At 42.0% G+C, this 27318-nt stretch overlaps 1 protein-coding gene across 5 annotated transcripts in view; it reads right to left on the reverse strand.

The window, feature by feature from the left end:
- The window catches only part of utrn (utrophin), a 195949-nt gene that overhangs the window by 110589 nt on the left and 58042 nt on the right, over positions 1–27318 (reverse strand). For 4 of the 5 annotated variants that reach the window (XM_034076052.1, XM_034076053.2, XM_034076051.2 and 1 more), the window contains 12 exons: positions 26247–26397; positions 24511–24686; positions 24045–24180; positions 23382–23531; positions 22838–22990; positions 22627–22728; positions 22358–22475; positions 21644–21861; positions 21379–21496; positions 20917–21122; positions 19860–20014; positions 19554–19743 (listed from right to left, as the gene is read on the reverse strand). In XM_034076052.1, coding sequence (XP_033931943.1) covers positions 19554–19743; positions 19860–20014; positions 20917–21122; positions 21379–21496; positions 21644–21861; positions 22358–22475; positions 22627–22728; positions 22838–22990; positions 23382–23531; positions 24045–24180; positions 24511–24686; positions 26247–26397 — 1873 coding nt within the window. Of the gene's footprint in view, positions 1–12505; positions 13293–19553; positions 19744–19859; positions 20015–20916; positions 21123–21378; positions 21497–21643; positions 21862–22357; positions 22476–22626; positions 22729–22837; positions 22991–23381; positions 23532–24044; positions 24181–24510; positions 24687–26246; positions 26398–27318 lie in introns of those variants that run through there. The other variant, XM_034076054.2, reaches the window with a different exon arrangement.

Here is a 27318-nt window from a genome sequence, read left to right on the forward strand (position 1 = left end):
GGAGAGTTAGGGGTGAGAACAGCTACACTCCAGAGCACTAATTCATCTTCCTGCCAAACGGAGCGGAAGACCGAGATACTGAGACAGAGAAGGGCCAAGCTGGAGACTTTGAAATGGATTTAGCATTTGGTCTGTTTTAGTGTTAACTGTGTGACTCAATTTGAATTAAGCTCTAAGAAATAAAAGAAAGGTTCAAGAAACTCTTCTGGTAACAAATCTAAAGGTTAAATTCATTTGACAGTTGGAAAAGATATCCATGGCCATTTAAATGGAGCAGTTCAATCAAACTCTAGAGCAGGGTTAAATTATTTTATTCTTGTGATTCAAAAATAAAACATTTAAAATGGCATTACACATTTAATACTAATACTAAGTCTCCATAATCCGCATCAAGATAGTTTTGCTTTTTATTGCTTACTTCCATGGATAACTTTTCATGACTTTGCTGTTTTTAGTTTTCTCTTTGAACTGCTCTATCTTGTAAAAAGTGTCTTTCTTTTAGTGAATCAGAATGCCCGGATTTTCAGAAAAGTTGTACATATGTTGAAGTTGTTCTCCTTGCTTTGAAACTTTGGATATCGCTGCTATTTTTATTATGACCCCGACAGTCTTTTTATTATCAACAAAAGACTGTTACTGCAAATGTAACACTGGACTTCCTGTGTGCAAACACTGGAAGCTCAGAACCGCTGAGCTTTTATCGGTTTGGCATAGATTGCCTGCTTCTGTTTTTGATAATCTGGGAGGATTAAGAGGCACATTTCATATCTAAGAAAGACACTGCTTTTATTCTTTGTCGTACTCTATATGGATAGTAAGTGAATGGGGGAGAGATACAGAGAAGGGTATGACTTGCAATAAAGCACCTGAAGCCAGATTTGGTGCCAGGATCTTGCAGTTACGTAGCATGTGCAGTAACAACTTCTACATGCTACAAGGCACTTCAAGTTACCTATATCGGAGTCATACAAAGTAGCATTTTGCATAAAATCAATGTCAAATTAATCTGAACAAATACGCAAATTATTTCTATCCACCTACTGTACATACATCCCATGTTGTTTTACTCTAAAACTATGTTGTATAACTGAAATGGTTTATTTCATTCGAGGTGCAACTATTGCCTCACTGAAGTGACAACCTAACTGTAAGATATGATGCGATATCTCAGCAAAAAGGCTTGCCTGTATCCACTATTTTTACATCTAAGGTGTTATCATGATTATCCAATAAGCACAACTGATAACAGATGGAACACTTTATTCTTTCCTCACATTCAAACAGTGTTTAATACCTTGGTTCAAATATTGACAGCCAAGCTAATATAGAGACCCAAAGGTTGTGGTGAAAAGGTAATTGATTAGTGCGGTCATGTAGTTAAGTGTACAGTAAAGGTAGAGTGAGTGTTTTATGACCCACATCCCCCTTGTGAGTGGGGCGCTCTGTCTCTGCGTGAGAGGGGACATTTAGTAGCGGGGTGTAAGGCCATCCAAACTGAGTTATGATCACACACAAAGACAGTACGCAGTGAAACTAGACCGTCAGACACTGGTGATGTCATGAGGAAGGTCATCAGGAGGAAGGATAGCGCCAGATGGATCGAGCCTGCTCGTCAATTGCCCTGTCAATCATGTTGTTACCATGGCACTGTCTGGCAGGGCGGGGCCTAAAATGGGCTATAAATAGAGCAAGGCACGATGGAACGAGGACAGAGGACAATTATGAGACATCAGCCAGGAGAAGAGGAGTGTTCCTCTCTGTGTGTGTGTGTGTGTGTGTGTGTGTGTGTGTGTGTGTGTGTGTGTGTGTGTGTGTGTGTGTGTGTGTGTGTGTGTGTGTGTGTGTGTGTGTGTGTGTGTGTGTGTGTGTGTGTGTGTGTGTGTGTGTGTGTGTGTGTGTGTGTGTGTGTGTGTGTGTGTGTGTGTGTGTGTGTGTGTGTGTGTGTGTGTGCGCGTGCGTTACCAGAGTGGTTAGTGGTAATTAATGGTCTCTCACCGGGATTGCAAACATCAATCCAAAATTAAATCTTGATGAACTACCACAAATCTTCTTTCCTGAGGGAAAACACAATTCCCACACACAATTTATAGCCTTGTGAGGAACAAAAACACCTCTTAACTAAAAATCCAATTTCTCTTAACACAAACCCTCAAATGAACCCTCACCTTCACTCAACAAATGAATTGCGACCAGATAGATGGAATAGTTCACACTTCATTTTAAATGATGTCAATTTGGAGACTTCCCTTAATTTGACTGTTGCTGTGAGAGTGTTGAGTCTGCACAAATACAAAACACACAGACACACACACACACACTTACATACACAGACTGACAACAGACCTCTTCAGCTTACAGCTTTGGGCTTGGGTTGGAATATTTTCAAATGTAAGGCTTTTTATTCTTAATAATTATCTTAATTACATTTTTTGACTTTCCACCACTGTATTTTATTTACATCACTTTCGACTAATCAGGTAGGTATATTGCCTTGATGTATTATATACTATACTATCCTAGGTTTTTATATGAAAGTTCCTCTCTTTCAGCCCCTGAATCGCAAATCGTTTGCATCCATGTGTGTAATGTGTTGCGAGTAGATACACAATTCCAACTGGCAAGTGCGGAAAAGATAAAGCACAGCCAATGCAGTTGACCAGAGGAGAGCCGACACTGAAACCATCCACAGTGGAAAGGTGTTCTTCCTCCACAACTCCTACTCTTGAACATTATTGCAACAGTGCCTGTACAAAGTTCAGTCCTCGATATGCCAGTTTAGACTATCAAGTTCAGCTGGGAAAACATGTTGAGGTCACCAGCAACGCTCATCTGGCTGCCTATAATGGAAAAGGGCAGAGTTGATCTTTTAATTGGTAAGGCAGATTGTTTTTAGATGTTTTAGTGTTACATGCTGATAGTTAAAGAATATGCATTTATTGCCACAAAACGTATCAGCGATTGGTTTTATATATATATATATATATATATATATATATTACTACTGAGAGAACATCTCTAAAACAATTAGACTTTTTCTTTGAGGAAGTAATAACAAAACGACAGCCTCAGTCTTGGGTCAGATTTAATTTGGGTTTGACCAGGTCTACTCTTGAGGCACAGGTGCAGGCTGAGTTTAAGGCGCGTTCAGGACTCTGGCTCAGACAGCTTACATTTCCTATTCTTTAGCTTGAACAAACACAGTGTAATCCCTGCACTCTTTACCCAAACTTTACCCGGGGTTCTCAAAAGCCTAATACATACATCTTCAGTTTAACAAGTGAACACAAAGCATCCTTTGTATTCAGAAAGCTCTGTCAGAGTGTCACAGTGAAGGAATGATGCACGTGCATACACACACATGCACAAACACATGTACACGCACAGACACATATGCATTTGGCAGATGTCCCCGTTCTGTCACAAGCATACAGGGGTTTTCAAGGGCACTTTGAAATGAGTCTCAGAGAGATGATCTAATTACTGTCATTAGCAACATCTAATTGGAGCTTTTAAACTTAATAGATTAGCCCGTCGCTAACAGTGCTAACCTATTTTAGGATTTCAAGAGAGTAAAAAGAAAAGAGAAAGAGATGGAGAGGGATCAAGAGAGAGAGCATGTATCCCATCACAGAAGATAATGGTTTTTTCCGGGGTTTATCTGTTGCCCCTTTAACCTCATAAACAAACACACAGCGGCTATGAGAGCCAAGTGTAGCCCTACAGCCCCTGCTCTTCCTTTTATCCACCATCCCTCTTCACTAATTAACAATTGTTTTAATCCTCCTTTAATTCTGCAGACAATTGCACAGGTTGTGTGTGTGTGTGTGTGTGTGTGTGTGTGTGTGTGTGTGTGTGTGTGTGTGTGTGTGTGTGTGTGTGTGTGTGTGTGTGTGTGTGTGTGTGTGTGTGTGTGTGTGTGTGTGTGTGTGTGTGTGTGTGTGTGTGTGTGTGTGTGTGTGTGTGTGTGTGTGTGTGTGTGTGTGTGTGTGTGTGTGTGTGTGTGTGACACGCTGAGGGTCCCTCACACCGTTCACCAGATTAGTGGAGCTACTCTCCGCCAAGCGTCGCCCACAGCGACCAAACGTAATTGCTTTTTAATTAAGCCCCCGGTGCTAATCCCAATGATATTTAGCAGGCACGAACCTGCACGCACACACATTCACAAACACACACGCACACACACATTGAAAAGGAGACAGAGACTGAAAGAGGCAGACATTCAACAAGACCTAACCGGCTGTAAACTGCAGAAACGTGTAATAGGCTTTGTTGGTATTTCCCTTTTGTCCAAAGTGCTAAGCAAGGCGGCCGGGGAAATGATGTTGTACTGAAGCAATAAATGAATTTTCAGCCCATCACCAAACTCAGAATATCCTTCACACTGAAAATGAGCTCTTGGATCGATTCTGGACAGTTTATGTGTTTTTGTGTGTGTGACTTTTCCTGTGTGTGTGTGTGTGTGTGTGTGTGTGTGTGTGTGTGTGTGTGTGTGTGTGTGTGTGTGTGTGTGTGTGTGTGTGTGTGTGTGTGTGTGTGTGTGTGTGTGTGTGTGTGTGTGTGTGTGTGTGTGTGTGTGTGTGTGTGTGTGTGTGTGTGTGTGTGTGTGCTCGTGTATGTCCAGTGACCCTGAAAAAAGCCCTGCAAACCTCAAAGATGGAAAAAGCAATCGCACACATCTATCGACCATTTCCTCCGGACTCTTTTCTTCTTCTGTCAGGGTCTCATCTCATCCCCTCTCCTTTCATCTTTCCCCTCCTTGACTCCATGTCTAATTCCCGTTCCCTCATGACCCAATATCCCTTTTTTCAATTTTCTCTACCTCCATAATGTCATGTTTGAGTCCCTCTTCCTCACCTTCCTCCCTGTAAAAATAAATAAATCACCAAGCACATGGCAAACATTTTCTTCTCTGTCATGAGATGCTTTTCTTTCTCTGCTAAAAATTGTTTCCCAGAAAGCCAGACTCATCTCCCTCGGTGTGACGAGTGAAAATGTCCCTCTTTTCAGACATTTGGGTGATAACTATGAAATGTGCTGAACCAATGAACGCCCAGACTTGCAGCACTGTAGTAAATCTATTTTTGAATTCTCGTCACGTCTAAAAGCTCTGAATTTTCTTTGATGTCTTTGGTCCGACGCGTGGAGGTAGCACTCAAGCGAAGTTAAAGCTTATGTTTGACCGTTTTTTCACCAACAGTTTTATTGCTAACACAGATCCTTTCCTGTCATCTCTGATCCCCCTCTCCACTTTCTTGGAGTATCACAAATGTGATGGAGCTGTCTCGTGTCTAATCTTATAACAACGTTGTGTGAAAAAGACATTTCTGATGTAACGTGTCTCTTTAGTTTATCAAAAGCTTCTTAGCTCAAACACTACTTGTCAACAGCGGTAACTGAAAAATAAACTATTATCAATATGACTGTGCTTTGAAGGGCTTCTGACTACCCGTCATGCCGATGAAACGCTTTATCCACACAATTTCTTATGTGGCATTTGGCTCCTCCTTCTGCAGATTAGACTATATATATATAGCACGTTTTTTCTTTAATCTACCTGTGATATAACAGCGGAAACCATGTTCAGTTGCGCTTTGTTTTTAATGCACCACTGTATTTACCTCCGAGGGTAAGCTCAGTGCACTACCCCCCTCCTTTAACCAATGTTTTTCTGTTGTACTTATTCTGCTACTTTATTGTTCGCTTGTTTGATCTCGCTACTACCTTAAGGTGCAGCTTTACTTTCATCTCCCTTTTTTACAATTAGGTCAGGGATCTGCCAATCACAGAGAAACATGGAAACTGATTATTTGCCTAAATTGTCCAATGATCAACATCCTAATCAGATGGTACAACTAAATCACTGTCGGAAAAAATGATGTATACATTATTTTCATTTACCTGAAGATTTTTACATTATCCTAAAGATGCTGCTAAACTGTTTTTTCATTGCAACATTCAGAGTAATTACTTACTAAAAAGCAGACGTACAAAGAAAGCTCTATGCAGCAGAAACACTCAAAAACACACACACACTTAACGTTGAGCCGTAAGGGGAATCACAATGTGTGAGTGGTAGTAGTTCCTGTAATGGAAAGTGGCCCCTCAAGGATCTGACCCTGCATAGTTAGATGGTGCCGTGTCAGAGGAAGCATTTGATCAATGTTTTAGCAGCATGTAATGATCTGCTTCATAAGCGTGACATCGAGGCATGCTCAAATAGCATGTAAGCCATCTGTCTAAGACTCGAGGAGGAAATGGGAAGAAGGTTTTAGAAGGGATGGTGGGAAAAGAGGGAGAGCATGAATGATTTAGGAGTGGCATGCGAAGAGCAGATGATGGCATAAATGGAAAGACGAGGATATGAGCCGAAGCATATGCTAACTTGCTGGCTTACTGAGGGGTGGTATTAGGGAAATTAGTACTGAGAGGAGTGATAACAGAAGGGGAAGAAGGCAGGTAGAGCGAGAGAGGAGTGTGGCCTCGTACTGTTCGGCTCGAAGGAAAAGCTTGCTTGGTCAAATCTACTGATTGTACAAAGACTGCAGGAGGTTATTTAATTAATCAAAGAGATGGTTTTCTCCACAAAAAGGGCAGCATTCAGAAATAGGATGACAGCAGAGACCCTTCCTCAGCTTTGACTTAAACAGTCAAATTGAACCTTCCACAGAGCAGAAGGAAATCCAAAATCGTTTTGGTTTTTGGCTCAGTGCATCGCAGACATAAAACCCCAAAACCACTGAGACGTTCAAGGAGCAGACCAACGTTATCTTCCAGCAAATGTGCCGCTTCTTTTTTTAAAGAATTAATTACCCTCGCCAGGAGAGGGACAATGGCCAGCAGGAAGAAGAACATAAAGGAGAACAAATTAGTGTGCAAGTAAAGGTGGGTAAAGGGCAGGACGAATAAAGGAGAAAAGAGGAAACAACAGGAAGTAACGGAAGAATATGATTTCTTCATGTAATCTGCGTAATAATAATTGGGTCAATTCTGTCCTGTTTTACTCTATGCTATTGATTTTCTGTGTGAGGCTGACTGAGTGGGCCACTATGTGAGTACGTGTGTTGGAGCCAGGATTACACACAGTCCCCTGAAACTTGCGATATTTGTCAGCACCACAGAGGTAGAGACGTCCTGAATACACACAGAGAAAAACACAATATGGACGGTGAGTCAGCACTGAGTTTGCGTGCTTACCATAGATATTGGCAGGGGGGATACTGGCAGGGTGCAGAGCTCAGGCCATGTCTCTCAGATTGATTGTCAGGCCAGGAATAGATGGAGCAGCCAGGGAAAAATGATTGTGCCCCTTATTTTATTTCCCCCACTTAGGTCACCCCCTGATTCGGTGTGGCAAACAGTGCGGGAGACGAAAGGGAGGGTGAGGGGGAGCTGGCAGGACAGAGACACTTTAAACTGACCGCCTGCTGCCTCCCTCTGCCTCCAGGTCAATATGTCCCCTTTTTCTCTCTCTGTTCATGTTTGTCTCTGTAAATCTGTCATTACTTTTAACATTTCTATTACAGCAATTCTGCTCTAGAGGGATAGATGGTCATGACATGAAGGAGAGAAAAAAACGGGGGCAGTTGCAAAGTGGTGTGTACCTTTAGTTCACCGAGCCTGTGGGACAGCATAATCTCTATCCCGTCTCTGTGTGATCCGGTGTAGGAAGTCTGGGCCGGCCATCGATCATGAAGTCAAGGGAGACTTCTGGCTGACTCTGCTGGCCAAAATCAAACAAGTCTTCCAGTACAGCTGGGTATTGAGCTTCATTTCCGTTTAGTACACACCTGAAATTGTGTGTGAAGCATCAAGTATAAAGTACGGTACTGGAAGTGAGCATTAATTGCTTTGTCGCTTTATTTCTTGCTCTTACCTCCTGGGCCGTGTCGAGGTTTCTTTGAGCAAGGCACTGAACACCAAACTCCTCTGGGCACCTAACCATGGCAGCCTCCTCACTCTGACACATCCCCATTAATGCATGTGTGTATTCAGGGCATACATGTGTACAGGTCCTGTTTCTGTATGTGTGTATTTAATGTCCATAACAACAAAGAAAATGTAGATTTTTTTAATGTAATTTTCCCCTCAAGGATTGTTCTTCTCCTTTTTCTTCTCCTTACTAATTTTCATAATTTTAGACAATTATAGTTTAGGCTCTGGGCGACGAGGTGATTCACTTTTCAAGGTAAAAAAATAGCAACTCCTCCATTAACCACATGTTATGTAATTCTCCATGGGTAGCTTCAGGTCTTTTTCTCCCTCCTTTCCTCTCTTCCTCAATCTGTTGTTTACTCTGACCATCACATGTTGAGAGGCTAGTTGGAGGTAAAGCTTTTCCAGCACTTTAAAGTCCATCTGACCATAAACCGCACATGCATTAGCAGGTTGGGCCTGCTGGTGGGACCTGCCTGAAAGCCCCTAATGGAAGTGTGTGCACAAACTCCATCGCTGTAGTGCACAGAGACACAAACTCAGCGCACACATGAAATACTGGCACGATAAATGTGTTTACTGGATGTGGGAAAGAGGGAGAGAGAGGTAGGCAGGTTGAAGGATTTTTTTTTCCATTTATATACATGTCATTATATAAAATGAAGTTGATTACATTTTCATCCAATCCCAGGATAGCAATTGTCAATCACTTGGTGAATTTCTCCTCATCTCCTCCTAATCGAACTCTCACTTGCTGCATTAACGGCAATTGAGAACAGGAGAGCAGCTTAACTCCAGGCTGTATCACTGATTTAAGTGCTTTTTCAAATCAGCACTACTGTCAATAGGACTTCCATCCGTGGTGATTTACATGTAATGTTGATTAGGAGCAGAATCCAGACTTCATTTTCTTTTATTGTCCATACTCTCTCGCAATACCATTTTGATGAATTAGAATGATCTGCATTTATGAATTTGTTACCATATAATTCTCCCGCCTGTGACCCATCACTCAGGCTAGCGGCATATTAAGTGTGTGTGTGTGAGACTGAGTGTGTATACTTTTGGTTGAGTGAATAAATGTGCAAAAGCAGTGTGTGTGTTTTAATGCGAAATACAACAGAATGAACTGTGGGCATGTGTGTCTATTAACTTAATGTGTTTAAGCATGAAACAACAAATCTGTGATTTGAGAGCTAGCCAGGTGACAGAGGGAAGAGTGGGGGGGGGTTATCAGCCTGCACATGAGGCTCTTACTGCGAATGCTAACACTTACTAATAACCCAAAGGACCCCGATGGAGCTCAAGGGCGGGGGGGTCAGACAGCTGGGCTCCATGCCCGTGCCCGAGTCACCTTTCATGGGGTAGCAGTGAGCCATAAGCACAGGTGAATGGAGTGTGGAGCCCAAAGGCCAAAGTATTTGCCAGAAAAACAATGGGAACTGAAGGCATGACTACACACAGTGAATGCTTTAGGGCTGTTTCTAAAGTGGGTTTTGCCTGGAAAAACATGCACACAAACACACACAGTAGTAGCCAATGCCACAGTAATGAGAGCAGGAGGACACTCCTCAGGAGGGAGACGGGCCCTTCAGCCAAAGCTCAGCTAGTGATTACACACAGAAAAAGTGAGGAGATGAAATGATCTGCCCGGGCTCTCTCTATGCCTCAGTATAAGCTAACCAGGAATGCTACTCTATACTAGTCAACTGCTCATGTCATAAGCATCCACTCAATGTAAAGGACACTTGAGAAGAAGGACGCAAAGCTAAAGCAAGCTGAACAGAAATAATCAGGATGTTACAATGATTCACATTTATACTTGAGGCTTTTCAATGCCGTCTTTAATGGAAGCGAGTGCCATTCGGTGTGTGGATGAATACACTATATAGTCGTAAACATAAACAAAGCCCTGGAGAGCACTGTATAGACGTACAAAATCCCAAATAGCCGACAAGCTCATTAAACATTATTGCTTTGAATTGGTAAAGTGGGACTAGAAAACCATTTACGTACGAAATAATAGACGCAATTTGAAAAAAACATTGAAATTAAATGGCTTCTGCTTGCAAAGACTGCAAAGCTCAGTACTATGCATCAACATAATGGGTGCTGTTAAAAGGGCATGCAAACACCCAAAAGCTTCCAGTGGCGCGGGATTAACAAAAAGACATGACTAAATGGTTATGACTCAGGGGACTAGATGAAGTTCACATCATTCATGGCTTGGTGAGAGCCACTGTTAAGACATAGTCAGGAGGACCAATATGATGGAATCCAATCAGTTTTTGGAAGATAAGCTTGGTTTTACAGCTTAATTTGACTGCCAAGAGTAAAATACAGCCTGCATTTAATATACAACCGACATGTCACAGAATGTTGACGTGATCAGACGGACCAGCTGTATATTATTTATATGCAGAATTTCCATCAGCTGCAGCATGGTATGAATAAAGCATATTCCCCTGGAAAATAAGGAACAGTGTGAAATCTGAATGTTATTGACAGTAGTTGAAGTGGTTATATTTTGAAAAAAATCTATATAATCTGCTTAAAAAAGGGCCACAAGTTTTTTTATATTATCACGCATCAGCCAGGTGGGCTGTTTTAGTACAGGCACTGTCCTGAAGCAGAGAGAAAGGCTAGACCCCAGAGGATGAGCCCCGAGCAAATCCATCACCCAGAAGTCACTGTTCCAGTCTGGCAGCCAGTGAGCACACCCCAGGGAGGCAGGACAAGTCCGGCATTACTGATTTCCCCCCAAGGGAAGGCCAAACGATGCTGGAATGACTGATGCAACCCAGGGGAGGGTAATCGAGTGGAGAATGACGGATGCTTCCCACTGGTAGGAACGCAATTCAGGAAAGCCCCTAAGGATGCTGAACGGAGCAAAATAAGATATTCAATTCCAGAGTCAAATAAGTTTACAATGCAAGAAAATGCAAGTGTTGATTGTGCAGACACTGTACAGGCTGCAGGAATGGTCTGCTTTCAATCGTTTTCCCCAGAATTTGGTAAAGAAGCAGTTACTTATCTTGTTGATGCTTTGCTTGTTTCTGAGAAAGAGCAGGACAAATATTGGTGCTAATGCTCTGTGTATTGCCTTCTCTCGCACTGCATTTCCCCCAAATCTTATACTTGTGCCATCCCTCTATTTATTTTGTAAAAAAACACAAGATGTAAGCAAATCATTTAAAATAAGGAAACTGAATTTAACCGTGACCACCAATGGGCAAAATGACAAGGATAGACTGACAAACAACCAAATACAGGCAGCAGATACAAGGATGGAGCACCAAAGAGCAATGGCTTCATGGATTAAGGATGGATTAAGTTGAGCCCCCACATGTCTGTTGGAACATGATTGGAGCTGGCAAGTTATCAGAAACTGGTCGGATGCATTAGTCTCTCACACTGTCAAATCTCAACAGCTGGTGCCCTCTGCCTGAGAGGGGGTCAGTGTTGTGCAAGGCAAGAGGGTCAGCAATGAAGATCCAAGATCAATAATGATCAACAGAGAGAAAATGACAACAAGTCCACCACACAGCAGTAATCGTTTGCTCTAAGGTTAAATCAACAAAGCTGACAAACAGCTGTAACTTCATCAGGAACACAATACACTGCACCATGTTCAGCAGCGCGTGATTTTAGCATTTATAATGCGTTCGCCATTAGAAAGTCAGCTAATGACTTCAATTAACAGAGATAAATGTTCATTTCATCCATTGTAGAGTTAACTGTCTCATCAATCCTCTGACTGCTGAGGAACATAAGTTATCTCACAATATCTACCGTCTGGATTCCTCGGACAAACCGCAAAAATACAGACCGACTATATGCTCATTCAAGAACAGTACAACACATGCTGTGCCTTTTTGGTTTGTTTATGCATGCACTACTGTAGAGTCAAAACTCAAGTCAAAACTTACACTATACAGACATAAATGTACAGCTTGCATAGAGACACACACACACACACACACACACACACACACACACACACACACACACACACACACACACACACACACACACACACACACACACACACACACACACACACACACACACACACACACACACACACACACACACACACACACACTTGGAGTCTGATTTGTAAAAGTTCCAAAAGTCCTAAAGTCATGGTAGTATATTTATTTATTTATTCAAGCGACATTTTGTGGAGGTGACAGACTCCTGGAACAGAATGTCTTGACAACTAAATGACTCATGAATAGAAATGCTAAAAATAAAGGAGAAACTACTGAAAGATAGAGAACTTGCCACTCCTTGTGACATTTACATTGACAAACAATACACACATAGCCAGGGAAAACGTTGTGGATACCTGCTGATAGGCATACACCAACATAAACCACCTCTGCATTAGTAACACAATCTCTAAAGAACACATCTTAAAACCTCAAGCAAGTTTGGAGAGCAGAGAAAGAAAATAAACAATAATCAGCTACACAAGCTTCAAACTTATGTCAATTAAATTTCGTAAAAAAACAAAAAACAGTCCTCCAGCCCACTCTCTCTCTCTCTCTCTGTCCGGGAGTCCACGTACCTTGCAAAGTTTGTGGTAGCGCGGCGAGGAGATGGCCATCCTCTGGAGCCTGTGTAGGAAGACCACCACTTTCTGGAGGGATGTCCGGACCATGGCCATCATCCTAAGACTGCTACAACTCTGCAGCAGCCTGCTTTTGGTCCGCATGCTAGCACTGCCCTACCCCACTCATAGTGTTCTCCCTCTCTCTTTCCCTAGCCAGCCGACCAGACCCCAGCCAAGCTGATGTGATGCGCACACACACAGAAAAAAAAACACACACACGCAAGCATGCACAGCTCAGCATGCCCCCATGTTTTGTCAAATACGCGCACTACACAGAGTGCAGCCAGAGTTATCTCTCTCCCTCTCTCTCTTTATAAACAGTCACTCTCAGCATGCACACACTCTCACACACACACACACGATGATGCAGGCAAGCAGGACAGGACGAGAGACTCACTTTCTCCTCCACGCGGACATTCACACGCGCACCCGATTGCGGAGCCAGAAGACATTCAAACAAAACACTTGTGACAGCACCCTGCAGAGTCAGAGTAGGGTGACGAGGACAAAAGGAAATGAAGAAAGAAGAAGGAGGAGAAAAGAGAAAAATCAACACTGAGGGAAGAGTGGAAAGTGCAGGCACGTAGGGGGTAAAGGAGTGTTGCGCTGGACGAGTGGAGAAGCTGATCGTACGCGGTTCACTTTTTACTGCCGCTGATCCGGAGAGAGACAGAGAGGGAGAGAGAGGGAGAGAGCGTAGAGGGACAGAAAGAGACAGACAAATAAAAAGCAGCGGTGTAAGAGATGATAAACACTGCCTCTGAAGGCACAACGAGATTACGCAAGCAAACCTACAGATCAATGAACGGGACGCAGACAAAGAGAGAAAGAGATGGAGGAAAAAGAGAGAGGGAATAAGCGAGTGAATAAATTAGATGCAAACACAACACACAATAGAGTTATGGAGAGGGAGGAGTTATTTCTACAGTCCAGGTTCCTGGAAGCTCATGTTCTGCCTCGCAATGTTAGTGAGTGACAGTTGGAGCACTTGGAGAAACATGACATTCACATGGTTGAAGAAAAAGCTCAGGAACTGTATTAGAAAAGATCTGATGAAATTCTAAACTATAGTAAAAGCATTTGTTCTAGGAAAGCTGCAGATAAAAGATGACAAACTGCCAATGTGGGAGTAAAGTAGTGCACGAGGAGAGAAGGTAGGAGGGTACGGTCAAGAGAGGATAAAAGGCTTTTAAGCACCTTTTATTGCTTCATAAAATTGTTCCGTCTTAAATCTCTTAGCGCACGCATACCGAAAGATAGGACATCAAGAGGCGGGAGATCAAACTGAGAGATAGTTGCACAATCAGCAGAGATTATCACAAGGCAGATGCTCAGCTGCTACAGAGCCACTGACCACACGGCATTATTCACACTGGGTATTTTAAACCTATTTATGCCGTCTATGACTCTTTCACTTGAATTGTATTTGAAGTGTGAAAACACCTCTCTTTCTGCTAACCACAAGAGAAACAGCAGCTATTTAGAGTGAGGCTGAAAACATCTGCCTAGCCCAACAGCAGCAGCACGCTTCACACAGTCACTCCCTCGTAATCATCATGCATTTAAGAAGAGGACAAACTGACCCACATACGCAAATGCTGTTGTTTGTGTAGCACCACAGGATGCATTACAGTACTTGCCCTCGCTTGCCTTGTCTCTTAGCACAGATGAAGGGAGACTCTGAGGTACAGAGGAGAAATGAGCCCAAACGCATTCCTTTAAACCAACATGCAGCTTACCTACGCAGCCAGCTAGAGTAATCATCATAGACAGATAAACACACAGTCTCTAGGAGAGGGGATCATGATGGGCTTATTGAAGAGGTCTGTGTGAAAAGGTTTAACTGGATACGGCGTCCATTCCAGTCATTCCACAGTATCCACCCTGCTTCCCGGGGAATTAGAAGGTACACTGAGTGTTTTTTTGGCTCAGTCTTAATGGCATTCAGATTAAGGTTTTAACCAAAAGGTCGAAGCAGGCATGCACTGTATGTCTCTGCTGCTCACTTTGCTAAGGTCAAAACACACACACAATTGCATTTCCGACCGTCAAACCAGTTAATGGAGCTCCATATGCAGCTACATCTGTGTGCACCTATGCACTTCTTCGCTGATCCCATTATAGATACACCTTCCATCATGTGGTGTAGTGAGGGAGGGAAGAAATCAAAAACATACGACACATACCAGCTCTGGTATGAGCAAGCCGTTTCAATATTATGTAATATGAGATACTAAATATAGCCAGAGGTAATTATCCCTTTCATGTCTCTCGCTGTATTGGACCGTTAAATACAATGCTGCTCATTAATAAGCAGGACGGACTGCTTTATGACAAGATTGGATTTAAACATGGTTTGCTGTATTTGTTCCAGGAAATAAACCACACCACAATGTACTACAGATGATGCATACAATTACATATACCATAAAAGAGGATGTTATCCCTGTTGCCCAGCTGTTACACTAATGACAAGATCGTGTAACAGTATAACAGAGTTTGAGTGTCCATTAAACACAGTTTTTAAGCAAAAGCATATTATTGAAATATTTATATTTCAATAATATGATAATTCAACTTCTTGCTGACAGTTGAAGAACAGCTTAATAGCACTTTCATTTAATTGTGTCTACGGTAAACATTTAGCTAGAGCGGGGAGGGTATTCAATTAGCTTAGCTTAGCATAAAGAGTGGGTAGCAAAGGGAAACGACTAGCTTCGTTTGAAGTTGAAAACAACAGAAGGGTATCAATGTTCTTATCTAGATATAGGTGATAATAAGTGAATACCACTGTGCCATTTTTGAAAGAGTTGGGAATGTATTGGCTTGAGTATATCATCAGTGCATCAAGTGTGTCAGTTGAGTTTTGTTCAATATCCATTAAGACGGTTTTCAGGAGATTGCAGTTAATGTGTCCCATTTGTATTCCTCATCGCTCCTAACCACAACTGTGAGCTTAATATTAAAAAAGCATTCAGATTGACAATGGCCTGTGGCCAAAGTATGTGATTAAAGTAACCCGACACTCAGTTAATAAAAGGGTTTGAGAGAAAGCTCCCTATCAACACATGTCCTCAAAGGCTCAAAGGTTGTTTTATTATCATACGTTCTAGACAAAAGTGCCATCCATCACTCTCGACTCCAACTGACAGAGACATGGGAATGAGAGGGAAAACACTGGATCACAATGAAGACAGTGGGAAATGAACAACCTCATTTTCCACTCTTGACATGCCGATGACTTTTAAATACTTTTTAGGAATACAATTAAATAGTACACTTGTGTCCTTTAAAATATTGAAAGCGATGAATGAGTGTGTCAATACAACAAATATAGATTACTGTTACGAGCAGATATGGGGATCTGATGTATATGAATGCACCTGCCAATTGCCTGGTCAAGTTAGATGCTGCGTATCACAGCGCACTGAGATTTGTGACAAACTGTAAAGCATTAACCCATCACTGTACCCTGTATGCAAGGGCTGGTTTGCCTTCACTAACTGTACGGACGCTCAGTCACTGGTACATTTTTATATACAAAGCCATGTTAGGGAAACTTCCATCTTATATCTGCTCCCTGATCTCACGGCGAATTGTAAGTGGCTACTGCCTGAGATCGAATGCTGTGGTTTTATTAAATGTGCCAACTGCAAGGACTGTCTTAGGGAAGACAGCTTTTAGATGTGCAGCTCCTCTGTCTTGGAATAGTCTGCAAATTAAATGGAAACTGAACAATCTGGTGCCACTAAATGTTTTTAAAGCTCGGTTGGATGCTACTCAATCGGAAGCTATTGGTACCTGTTTATGTGGATAATTATGTAAATGATGCTGTATGATGTCCTTTTGTGGTTCTATTTATGTTTTTACGTTTCATGTGGAACTACTTGAGCAGGTCTCCCTTGAAAAAGAGATCAATGATCTCAATGGGATTTATCTGTATAAATAAAGGTTTGAAGATAAATGTTACAATATTATGGATTTTTCCCCAAAGCTCACAATTATGGAAGACGAAATCCAGCCCAGGCTTAAGATAGAGCTGCAAAAGTCTCCGAGTCCGACGTCTACAGCAAGTTAATGAATCCTCAGAAATCTTTGTGGCAACTCATGCAGTGACTCAGTTTCAGTTTCTCTATAATAATAATAATAATAATAACTTTATTTGTATAGCACTTTTCATACAGGGGATTGCAGTTCAAAGTGCTTTACATCAGTAAAAAATAAGACATAAAATCACTGTAAAACAAGCAGCAAGAGCAAGCATAAAATGGGATGAAATAATTAAAAATAAAAACATGGGGAATAAAACATGGAGAAATAGTGCAATGTCAATCACAGAGAATAGTGCAGTATAATAGTGTAAAATCAGTAAAATGCTTTGGTAAAGAGATAGGCATTTTTAAAAGGCAGCTTAAAACGTATTGGCTTCCCTAATATTGTTGGGTAACGTGTTCCACAGTTTTGGGGCGTAGTTTACAAAGGCTGCATCACCGATCTTCTTATAACCTTGGCCTGCTTTTAAATAATTGGACACTGGAAATGGGAATGATAGCACTGTGGCATTTGTTACGACCCTGGGTCGTTAGGTCATTTGTGTGTATATTTTTCCCTCCTTCAGTGTGTGTGTGTGTGTGTGTGTGTGTGTGTGTGTGTGTGTGTGTGTGTGTGTGTGTGTGTGTGTGTGTGTGTGTGTGTGTGTGTGTGTGTGTGTGTGTGTGTGTGTGTGTGTGTGTGTGTGTGTGTGTGTGTGTGTGTGTGTGTGTGTGTGTGTGTGTGTGTGTGTGTGTGTGTGTGTGTGTGTGTGTGTGTGTGTGTGTGTGTGTGTGTGTGTGTGTGTGTGTGTGTGTGTGTGTGTGTGTGTGTGTGTGTGTGTGTGTGTAAGCAGGTGGTGACCCCCGTTAGCTACCCTCGTCAGGCTGATTGGTCCACCTGAGGAGACGGGAGCATTTTAAGCTGAAGCCGTGCAGTTCCTCGGCCGCCTCTCTCATCGACCTCTCCTACTCCCAACTCTGTGTCTGTTGTAGTAGATCTGATCTGTTGTTCTGTGTGGCTAAAAGTTACCGGTCCCTATTGTACGTTCTTTGTAACGCTAAGCTAAATGTAATCTGTCTTGAAGACACGCTTTGATTTGCCTAGGAGTGCGAAACCCTTTTCTTTTGTTTAAATCCCGTTTTCTCCTGTTTTTGGTTAGGTTAGGTAAAGGAGCGTCCACACAGCAGCGTGCGTTGACGCTTGGAGGTTGGCGTGTCTGAAGCTTGGGTATTTTTTGCGAGCAACGCGACCAACAACCAATCACATGAATCTCCCGCCCCCGACATACAAAGCAATAGCAATGTTAAAACGAAGTAAACTGGATAAAAATCCCGGCGAAAACCTACCAGTTTCATCCACTGTCTCTGCCACCTCCCTCCATGCCTTGCTCCTCCGGTTTGTACCCCGGTAGATGAACAGAGACTGATCATACAGCACCGGGTGATTCACTACCGCTATAATAAATTTTCTCTCCATTTTTTGGAATATGAGGAAATGACCTGCGTAGTCTCTCCCAGCATACACGCGGTTTGATTGGCTAGCGCTTGTACTGGCAGATTTGCATAAACGGGATTTCATTGACTGACGCCTCTGTCGAGTCGTCAAAAGTTGAACATTGCTCAACTTTTGAAGCCAGCAACGCCAGCAACGCCCCACGTCACTTCCCAAAATGCAGTTTGGCTAAAAGTGACGTCACCCCATTCAAAATGAATGGGCAGAAGCGTTGGAAGCTTCAACGCACACCGCTGTGTGGATGGGCCGTAAGAATCCTGTATTTTATTTTATTTATTTTGTTAGGCAAGATATATATATATATATATATGGAAAGGTTTATTTGTTTATGTGGGTTTATCTCTACTCTTTTAAATAAAAAAAAACAGGTAATTAAAATTACCTAACGCATTGTCCTGTGTCAGTGACCGTTTCTTGGGAGTGGGAAGAGTGGGGAGAGTGCAACTTTGTGCTGCGCCTAGGTTCCCCTAGGCCTGGGCGTAACATAATTGGGGGATCGTCCGGGATCCTTCCGTTCTTTTCGTCGTGTCGGGTAAGCATTGCTATCTATTTTTTCTTCTTGTACATTCTGGATCTCTGGTTGACAGTTTTTCTGTTTTGAAATTTACAATGGAAAGTCAATTAGAGTTGTTCACTACGGAAGCTTCTATTGTGAGACTAGATGGCTGCACAAAAGCAGATTAGTTAAAAGAACTCTTGTGTAAAAAACTAGTCGAGCAGGGTGTGTTTGAGGAGAAAGTTCACACACATGAAGTGGATGATCTCTTTAAGACGACAAAACCAAGAATTTTATAACTGGATTCAAGCTTTCTAAAAGATGTTCGACATTGCAGCGGGTTCTCAGGGACAAGGATTAATCTGAAGAGCAACAGGAAGCTTGGACTCACACAGGAATACCAAACCTTTCACAATGTTGAACAAAAAGAAGATTGTGCAAATGACAGCCCCTCGGTGTACAATCCAAGAGAGATAACAAAAGACTGACAGGGTCTGCATTTAAAAAAAGACAGTTCAACTTCACTAGGATGAAGAAAATAAAAAGATTATAACTGCCAGATTTATCTGTCGAAAGGTGGGGGTGAAGCGTTTTTGGGATTAAAACGTTACATAAAGCATAAGATGATGTGTGTCAACAGATCGCTGAGGGAAGGTCTGAGTAAATGACAAGCCAGGGCGAGGTAACACACACACACACACACAGTGAATTCCTAAGCAACATAGGACAAGTGGATCAATGAGCAGCACTCAATGCATACAAGCACTCACACGCCCTCTGTATGCCCTCTCATTCACAAACCTTAAACCGGCCGCTTACACATGGATAGACCTTCACACACACACCCACCTCAGTACTATCGGTAAGGTAAATTAATGAGGGATGACACCGAGATAATAGGCTAGTGCCTTTGCATGGATTCCTCACACACACACCGATTCTCTTTTCATTTGCAGCCCCTACCTCCAGTTGTCGCCTCAGCTCCTTCGTATGGGCGGAGTCCTGCGACAGGTCTTCTCTCTGGGAGGCGTCGGCCAGAACGTTGACTGTGGTCTCTGCCTCCGGGAGCCATTTGAGGAAGGTCTCGAGCTCCCTGAGGGACACCTGCAGGCCCTTCAGTTGACTGTCCAGATGGGCGTGGCGGTCACTCGCTCTGCCAATCAATTATAAAAAGCACTTACTGAGTATATGATTGAATACTAGCGACGATATCAGCCACTCCGGTGAAACAATGCAAGCGTAAAGGTAGACAGGTGAGTATGTGTGCACCTGTTGTTGATGCTGTTCCAGACTGCGTTGTGCTTATCTGAAACTTCCTTGATCCTCCTGGTGTCGTCGGTAAAATATTCCCGCAAAAGATGATTGGACAGTTCATTGAACGCCACAACTGTAGGTTGGCCTCGGCCCAGGTCTTGGAGGAATGCCTGAGAAACAGTCAACACGGTGGCATTAGGGTAATTACAATACTGAAAATGTGGCAAATGTGACTCAACCATTATGTGTCACTGTCAAGGGCACTGTTCACATTACTTTCTTAAATTATTAATTTACATTCTCGGATTTTTACATAGTGTGTTGGCCTGGTATCAGCTTAAGTTAGACATGTTACTCTGCAAGAATATTAATGACTTAAATTAACTTCAGGTAATAATAAAACAAAGACATTTGTTATTCTCCTGCTCAGCAATATGACTTTGTTATTTTAACCTCTACTTAATCAAGTAGGTAACATAAGACCCAACTGTTATTCATGAGGCCCTATTATTATTTTTAAATTAAGCATTAGCAGATAAGTCACCAGGCTCATATTCCTTTAACAATAAGGTGCACTTCACAATTTCACAAGGATTATTACTCATCATTACAAGATCACACAGACCAGGAACAGAAAGGTGTGCGTCTGCTGTGCCTTGCTGGGTTCTGTTAAACTCAGTTGCCCTCTAGTGTTTGGTTCCTGTAATGAGCTGGACACACTCATGGGGCAGATTGTGTTTCAAGGAACTCTCGGACAAGTCATCATCTCAAATTTAGATGATCGATGATGTGGGTGTGCAGATCTTATTAAGGTTCAAAGTGAAACTGTGGAGAGGTAGTTTATCATTGCCACCTTGCACAAGCTTATACAGCTAGGTAAAGGACTTCTAACACTTTACAAAGTTTGGTTTTGAATACGATTTTCTCTCAATTAGTGAAGTGAGTAAGGACGGAGTATATATTTTCTAATATACTCTATGACAATGATACAGAACATAATAAATGACCAGAGGACGAAAAAGACACACAGAGGACATGAAGGGAAAGGCTAGCAGTGACTTTCTCTCCTAACCTTGTTGTCAGCAAGCTGTTTGGTCAGGGGATCGCCCGACTGCTGGAGAAGGTTGTGGAAACGTCCTTCATTGTGTCCAACCAGAGCGTTCACCTCCTTCCTCTGCTCCTCCCACTGGTTGCTGTGGCCAATCATGTTGTCCAGCTGCTGGAGCCGTGCCTCGACACCGTGCTGAGTGCTGTCCCATTGGCTGCGTACCCTCTCCACTTGAGACAGAGACACAAACACAGGAAATTAATGGCGGTACCTTTTAAACAACAAATTATGAAGTGATTAGAGCAAATTGTTGTTGGATAAAACTTAACCAATTGGACATAAAAACAAGCACACATTGTAAACAGTACTAAGAATATACAGTATATTTTTTTAATTACATTGTTTCTTTTGTCATTGGAACAGCTAATGTTTTTTTTTGTATCTGTTCAATGGCTTTGTACTGTGATCATCCTGCTTTATACATACATTTCTCAGTGATGGAAGTGCGGACGTCTAGATTAGAGGTCTTGTTTTTGATGTTCTGTGCCAAAGTGAAAATGTCCTCTAGCTGGGGGTGACGCTGTTCCAGGTCACTCTTTGTTACCTGCCAAGAACGAGACACAAAACCGCACACACTGTCAGACAAAGTGTATAGGTCGCAGGATAATATTTGGCTCTTGTATAACTTGTACTTTTCTGTTAAAAAATACAAAAAGATATAATTTAATCTTCTCTGCTCCCCTTTTCTCACCATAAGACGTCCCATAGTTGTCCTGATCTCATCTGTGTCCCCCACAGTGACAATATTAGACTTGAGCATCTGTGTGATGAGGAGAAGCCAGTCTGCAAGTTCGGTGGCTGTCTCGTTGAGGTCGGTGGGCGCCACACTGTCTAGTGTGTGCGGGGTTTGGTGGTGGGGGTCCTCGCTCACCAGGCTGGCCATCTGCACAGCTGAGGGGACCGAAGACACTGGAGCAGGAGCAAAAAGAGGCGAGTAATGTTGACATATAGGGTCTCTTAAAAAGGGAATGATGCAATGAACATTTAAGATGTCGGAGCGAGGGAGAAGACGCTGTCAAATAGCACTCAGAGGATAGTGACATCACACTAAATCATGATGAATGAATTATTGTGGTTTGCTTCAGTGTTACACCAGCAGCCCCTTTTTTGCTTGTCACTTATTTGTAGTTTCATCATACATTTGAATGCAACAGTTTAATGCAAACAATGAGGAATTTCAAATCTGCCACATGAGCACTTATTACCTCTAATACAATATGTATAAGTTTGTCATCTCCGAGTAATGATCCTATATCTAATGTACTCGGTCTCATTAAAGGATTAATAATTCATTTGGACTGTGTTTCCCAATCTCTATTCCATTGATGTATTTCAAATGTTGAGATGCGTATACAGAAATGACAAGAATCATTTATTTAAACGAGTCCATTTCTAGATATTTTACCAAGCTGCTGGTGTTGGACAACATGGTGCTGCGTCCACGGAGAGACGGGCGTCTGGAGAGTTTCCCTCAGTCGGCCGTCCAACGCTTTCCAATCACCTGCCAGCTCCTCCACCTTCATCTTTACGTTTAATTACATAGACAGGAATGAATGATTAATGAAAAAACAACAGCAAAAGAATATGTGGCCCTTTAACAAGCAATATGGTATAATTATATGTTAAAATTGGCTGTATGTCCTTATTAAATCATATTGCTATGGAAACTGGTACCTTTTCGCGTGGTGACAGCTGCTGTCGTCGCTGCAGCTCTATAGAATGAGCTAACAGGTCCTCCAGATCCTTCTTCCTGTCCCTCATGGAGACCTCCAGACCCTACAGCAGGTAAGAACTTGTTTTAGGGACAACTTTTATGTCTGTGATAAAAATAGATTTAAAGTAAGGTTATATGTGCTTTTTGTAATATATTATTTAGACGAAATACCTGTGCTTGGCTGGAGCTCAGGCCTCTGGTCATGATTGTTTGATGTGTCACGACGACCCAGTCAGTGAGTCGGTTCATCCGGTCCTGGAACTGAGCATGGCATTGCAGGTTGTTCTCCACCTCCCCCACTTGGTCCAACAACTCATGGGTCACCTGCAGAGGAAAGAAAAGACAATTGGACAAATGAGTGAAAGACTCCAGAAAAAAGCAAAAGAAAATAGGCAAGACAGGACTTACGATATTTTATTACACGTCTTTCTTGAATAATTGATTCTGATTGGTTCATTATGTATAGTCTTTTATTGTTAGATTTTGCCTTTTTTGCAATAGCAGAAAACATTTATAAACAATTATGATATTTTAAATTATTTGTTTGGTGAGAAGGGCTTTAGCAAGATTATATGAAACTATTGGGTCCCCATTGCAAAATAAACCCTGACAGGTTGAACAGTAAATATAACTACACTACAGTGTTTTTCACCTTTCACAGAAGACAAAACATTGGAATACTAGTCAGAATAATGAAACAATAAAAGGTTTGCACCCTGCTCCAGTTGAGGTTAATGGCTCTCAGTTTGCTGACATGCTGGTCCCTGCTCTGAAGGCTCACGCTGGGACTGGCCAGGATCTGAGGGGCGTGCTTGTTTACCCATCCGAGACGTTCATTCTGTGCATCCATCTCCTCTGCTATGGCCTGCAAGAGGAAAAACACTGACTGTTTATTCCACAAAGATGGACTGCTTTGTTGACATATTGACAAGTAAGAGTAACATCAGCAAAGTGATATTAAGAAGTAACACTGAAACTCAACAATAGTGTGTAGAGTTGTTCAATATATAGTAACATAACATAATTCTTTGTACTTTGGGAAATGTGTCTCCACAGAGGGAAAGTCGGGCTACTGAGGTTCAGGAAGGAATGAATACAGAAACAACTGAGGGACTGTAGTCTCTTCAACAATGCTGCATTGTTTAGAAAACAAAAGATGTGAGAGTTAGGTTCTCTCTGTGTATGTTTACTGGGTTTGACAGGTTGTGCTTGTGATTGAGTTACAGAGAGCAAGTCGTGAGTACAGTGAAGTGAACAGGGAGAAAGAACAAAGTTAAACACAGTCAGAGCTGAAACTACCAGCTCTGCATCACAAATATAAATCTCTATGCTCCGATGAATCCTGCTAGTATGAGCATGTTTTGGCCTCTTCCTGTACCTTGAGTTCTCTGAGGTTGTTGTCAGTAGCGGTGATGGGTAAAGAGCTGACAGCGTTTTCTGCCTGCTCCAACCATACAGCCAGCTCCTCGCGTCTCCTCAGCAGGTCTGAAAGGGCCTGGTCTCCTCCAGCCAGCCTACACACACACACACACACACACACACATTATGTACTCAGATTAGGATCTCCATTTCCCACAGGTTGCTGGCCTATTTCAGAAATTTACATTTAAATTACTGTTATGGACTGATTAGCCTCACTGATATTGTTAATCTGCCAAACACTGATAAGGAAGCTAAGACTGTCAGTGATTGAGAGGGGGTGCTAACCTCTGTGCTACATTTTACTGCTAAACTAAATGTTATACAAGCTAAACACAGCACTGATATTTATCATGTGTATCCACATCCCCTTAATCTTTTCAATCAGTGATGTAACATCCTGAGTTTTTCCGAGGATACAGTACCTGCGCTGTCTCTCAAGGACATGGCAGTTGACCGTTCTCCAGCGCTGACCGAGATTGTCCAGCTTCTCCTCAAGCAGGGTTCCGTCAGGGGACGACAGCTGCCCGGTTATCTCCTCCCCAGAGTGGATCAGTTCAGCCAGGACAGGCTGGTGGCTGACGAGACCTTCCTCCAGCTCCTATAATACGGGAAAAGGAATCAAATCAAGCACAAAAAGGTGGAATCGCAGATCAATCAAATAGCATTAGCTGATACACTCGGGGACAAATCCCCTGCTCAAGTCCATCTCCCCAAGCAGATCTGTGATTGACACAGAAGCATGATTTGTGGCAGATCAAGATTAAAGCTGCTTTATCTCTTCTTCTCCCACTAAGAGAGATTTAAGTTGCCAAGGCAGGCCCGTAAAGCATGGGTGAGGGATTGTGAAGTCTGCTAAAGGGTGAGTCAGCTAATTGATCTCTCAATTCCCATCCTCTTGATCCTTCGCATCAATCTCAGCGGCTGTGAAAACAGGAAAAAGCCCTGGGGAGATGGAGAGTAGCTGGAGCTTTGCAAATCACACTGATAAAGGTGTTAATGGCGCTGGTGCTGTCAGCGATAATGCAGCAGCTTAAAAGAGTCTCATTCCTTCCGAAATTAAATTAGCACTTTATAAATCAAACAAAGACAAATTAGAGGCACCTTCTCACCATAACAACCTTCTCACCATAACAACCATTCTTTCCATGTGTTACTCTGCAAAACAAGCAGGTAGGTGTGTAGTCTGCTTGTTTATCATCAGGTACAGTATAGTACCCATTATTCCACTTAGGGAATAAAAATGCAATTATCTCTGGTCTAACATTTCCAAACACCTAGCTGCTTATATTTCAAACATGTTACCCCTGCTCTTAGGGTAGGTGATGATCTTGCTTTGAGTTTGTAAACATATGGGATACTTTGAGTCTATATTTGACTCATTTGTGTTTATAATGAATACCATGAATATTTTACCATGATATATATACCATGAATATTTTACCATGATATATATACCATGAATATTTTCAAGCATTAATTACCAACAATATGATATTTTTGGAACAAACTAAAGTGATGCAGTGGCTGGTGTTACACAGCAACCAACATTTCTTTTTAGACCAATGCAGTGTATGTAGAATCTCCAATGGTATTGATTTAAATTAAATAAATAGAAGATTAGTGTATCTTAACAAACGCAGAAAGTTCTGTATCTCATTCAGACTGTAAGAGGTGACTACAGTATAGATTTAGCGCTAATTATCTCTTTGGGCCGGGCTCAAACTGAGCTCCAAAACAGATTCAAGGAGAGAGCCGGGCGGTAATGATGGAAAGTGAGATAATAGTTGAGTATTTTAATGTGACTAATCCATTCTTGGTCCAGGTATTGAAGGATCAATCTATCATAATGGATTTAAACTTATTGTTTCTTGCCATAGGAGCATTGATTGAATTACTAAGTGAAGAGGCTTGTCTGGACTGTGGCCAAAACTTCAAGGAGTCCGTAAACACCGGGTTTATAGAGTAATTATCATATGGGACAAAAAGTTTGAATGTAAAAAATGGTGTGAAAAAAATAGAAGCAATATATGTTTCACTTTGAGACACTTGCAGATGTCTGTGTAGCAGTGGGACCAAAAGCATGTGTACAAATCATGTGAAATACTCCAGTATACATGCAAATTCCAGTAGAACACACTATGACAGGCCACATATTCACCTGTTGGTGTTGTCGTGCAGAGTTCAGGTCAAGCTGTCCATCGGGGCCCACGCTCTCAGACAGCAGAGTCTCTGTGTCCGTCAGCCATTGGCCCAGGTCGTTCAGGTCACAGTGGAACTGCCTCCACTCCTCCACAGCGCGGTCAAATCTCCTGCAGCCGAACAAAGGAACACAAACCGAGTCTTTGTTAACGATAATAACCTCCAAAATTAAAAAGAAGGTGTTTTTCACCTTCACCTGATCCATATATCATGAATAGAAACATTTAAAATGAGAAACAAGCAGTATGAAATATCAAACACAAACATGCTTCACATTTAGCAAACATTTGTTGATTTGTGAAAAGTGTGCAGTGAGTGTTATTTATTTTGTCTAATTAAACATCAAACAGACAAATGGAAACCGACAGTGTGAAAGTTCATTTTAAGGAGGAGATTAATTTCCCTCAAACAGAAACTAATAACTCAACTTAATCTTTTAAGGCAGTTCTTCTTTTTTTTGCCGGGTTCTACATTTGAATGATGAGAGTGGATTCTGGCTTTATTTGCCCCACAATGACTCATACAATGTTTTTATTCTCTCTTTTTTAAGGATGATTAGGCTTACTATAGAATTAGATCGGGAAAAATAAATGATTGTCTCTGACGATACAAGCGAGTTTACCTACTGGGAAATTCTACAGCTGTATGATAAGAGAAAAAAAGGCACATTTGACCTCTATTCAACACTAGAAAATGTCATAGCAATCAGGAAGCACTGACAACCTCGGGAAAGTTCACAGAGATGCAATTGAATAAATCAGCATAGACAGAGAGGCTGATTACTTTAAATGCCTAATAAAAAAAACAGATTTTTATCTCACTGATGGTCTGCATGAGGTCTATTTCCTCTTACAGCAGCGCTTGGAGCACAACAAATCTGATGAGAGTGACATGGTGAGGAAATTAGTTTTGGATGAGTTTTGGATTAGTTCTGTTCCTGCTGTCTCCTGGATAGCAGACAGCTGGCATTTATAGTCCCTGCAGCTTCCAACACATTTCCTGACACAGATTCACACAAGTTTACATCTGAA

Source organism: Pseudochaenichthys georgianus, chromosome 24 (assembly GCF_902827115.2).
Source record: "Pseudochaenichthys georgianus chromosome 24, fPseGeo1.2, whole genome shotgun sequence".
NCBI lineage: Eukaryota > Metazoa > Chordata > Actinopteri > Perciformes > Channichthyidae > Pseudochaenichthys > Pseudochaenichthys georgianus.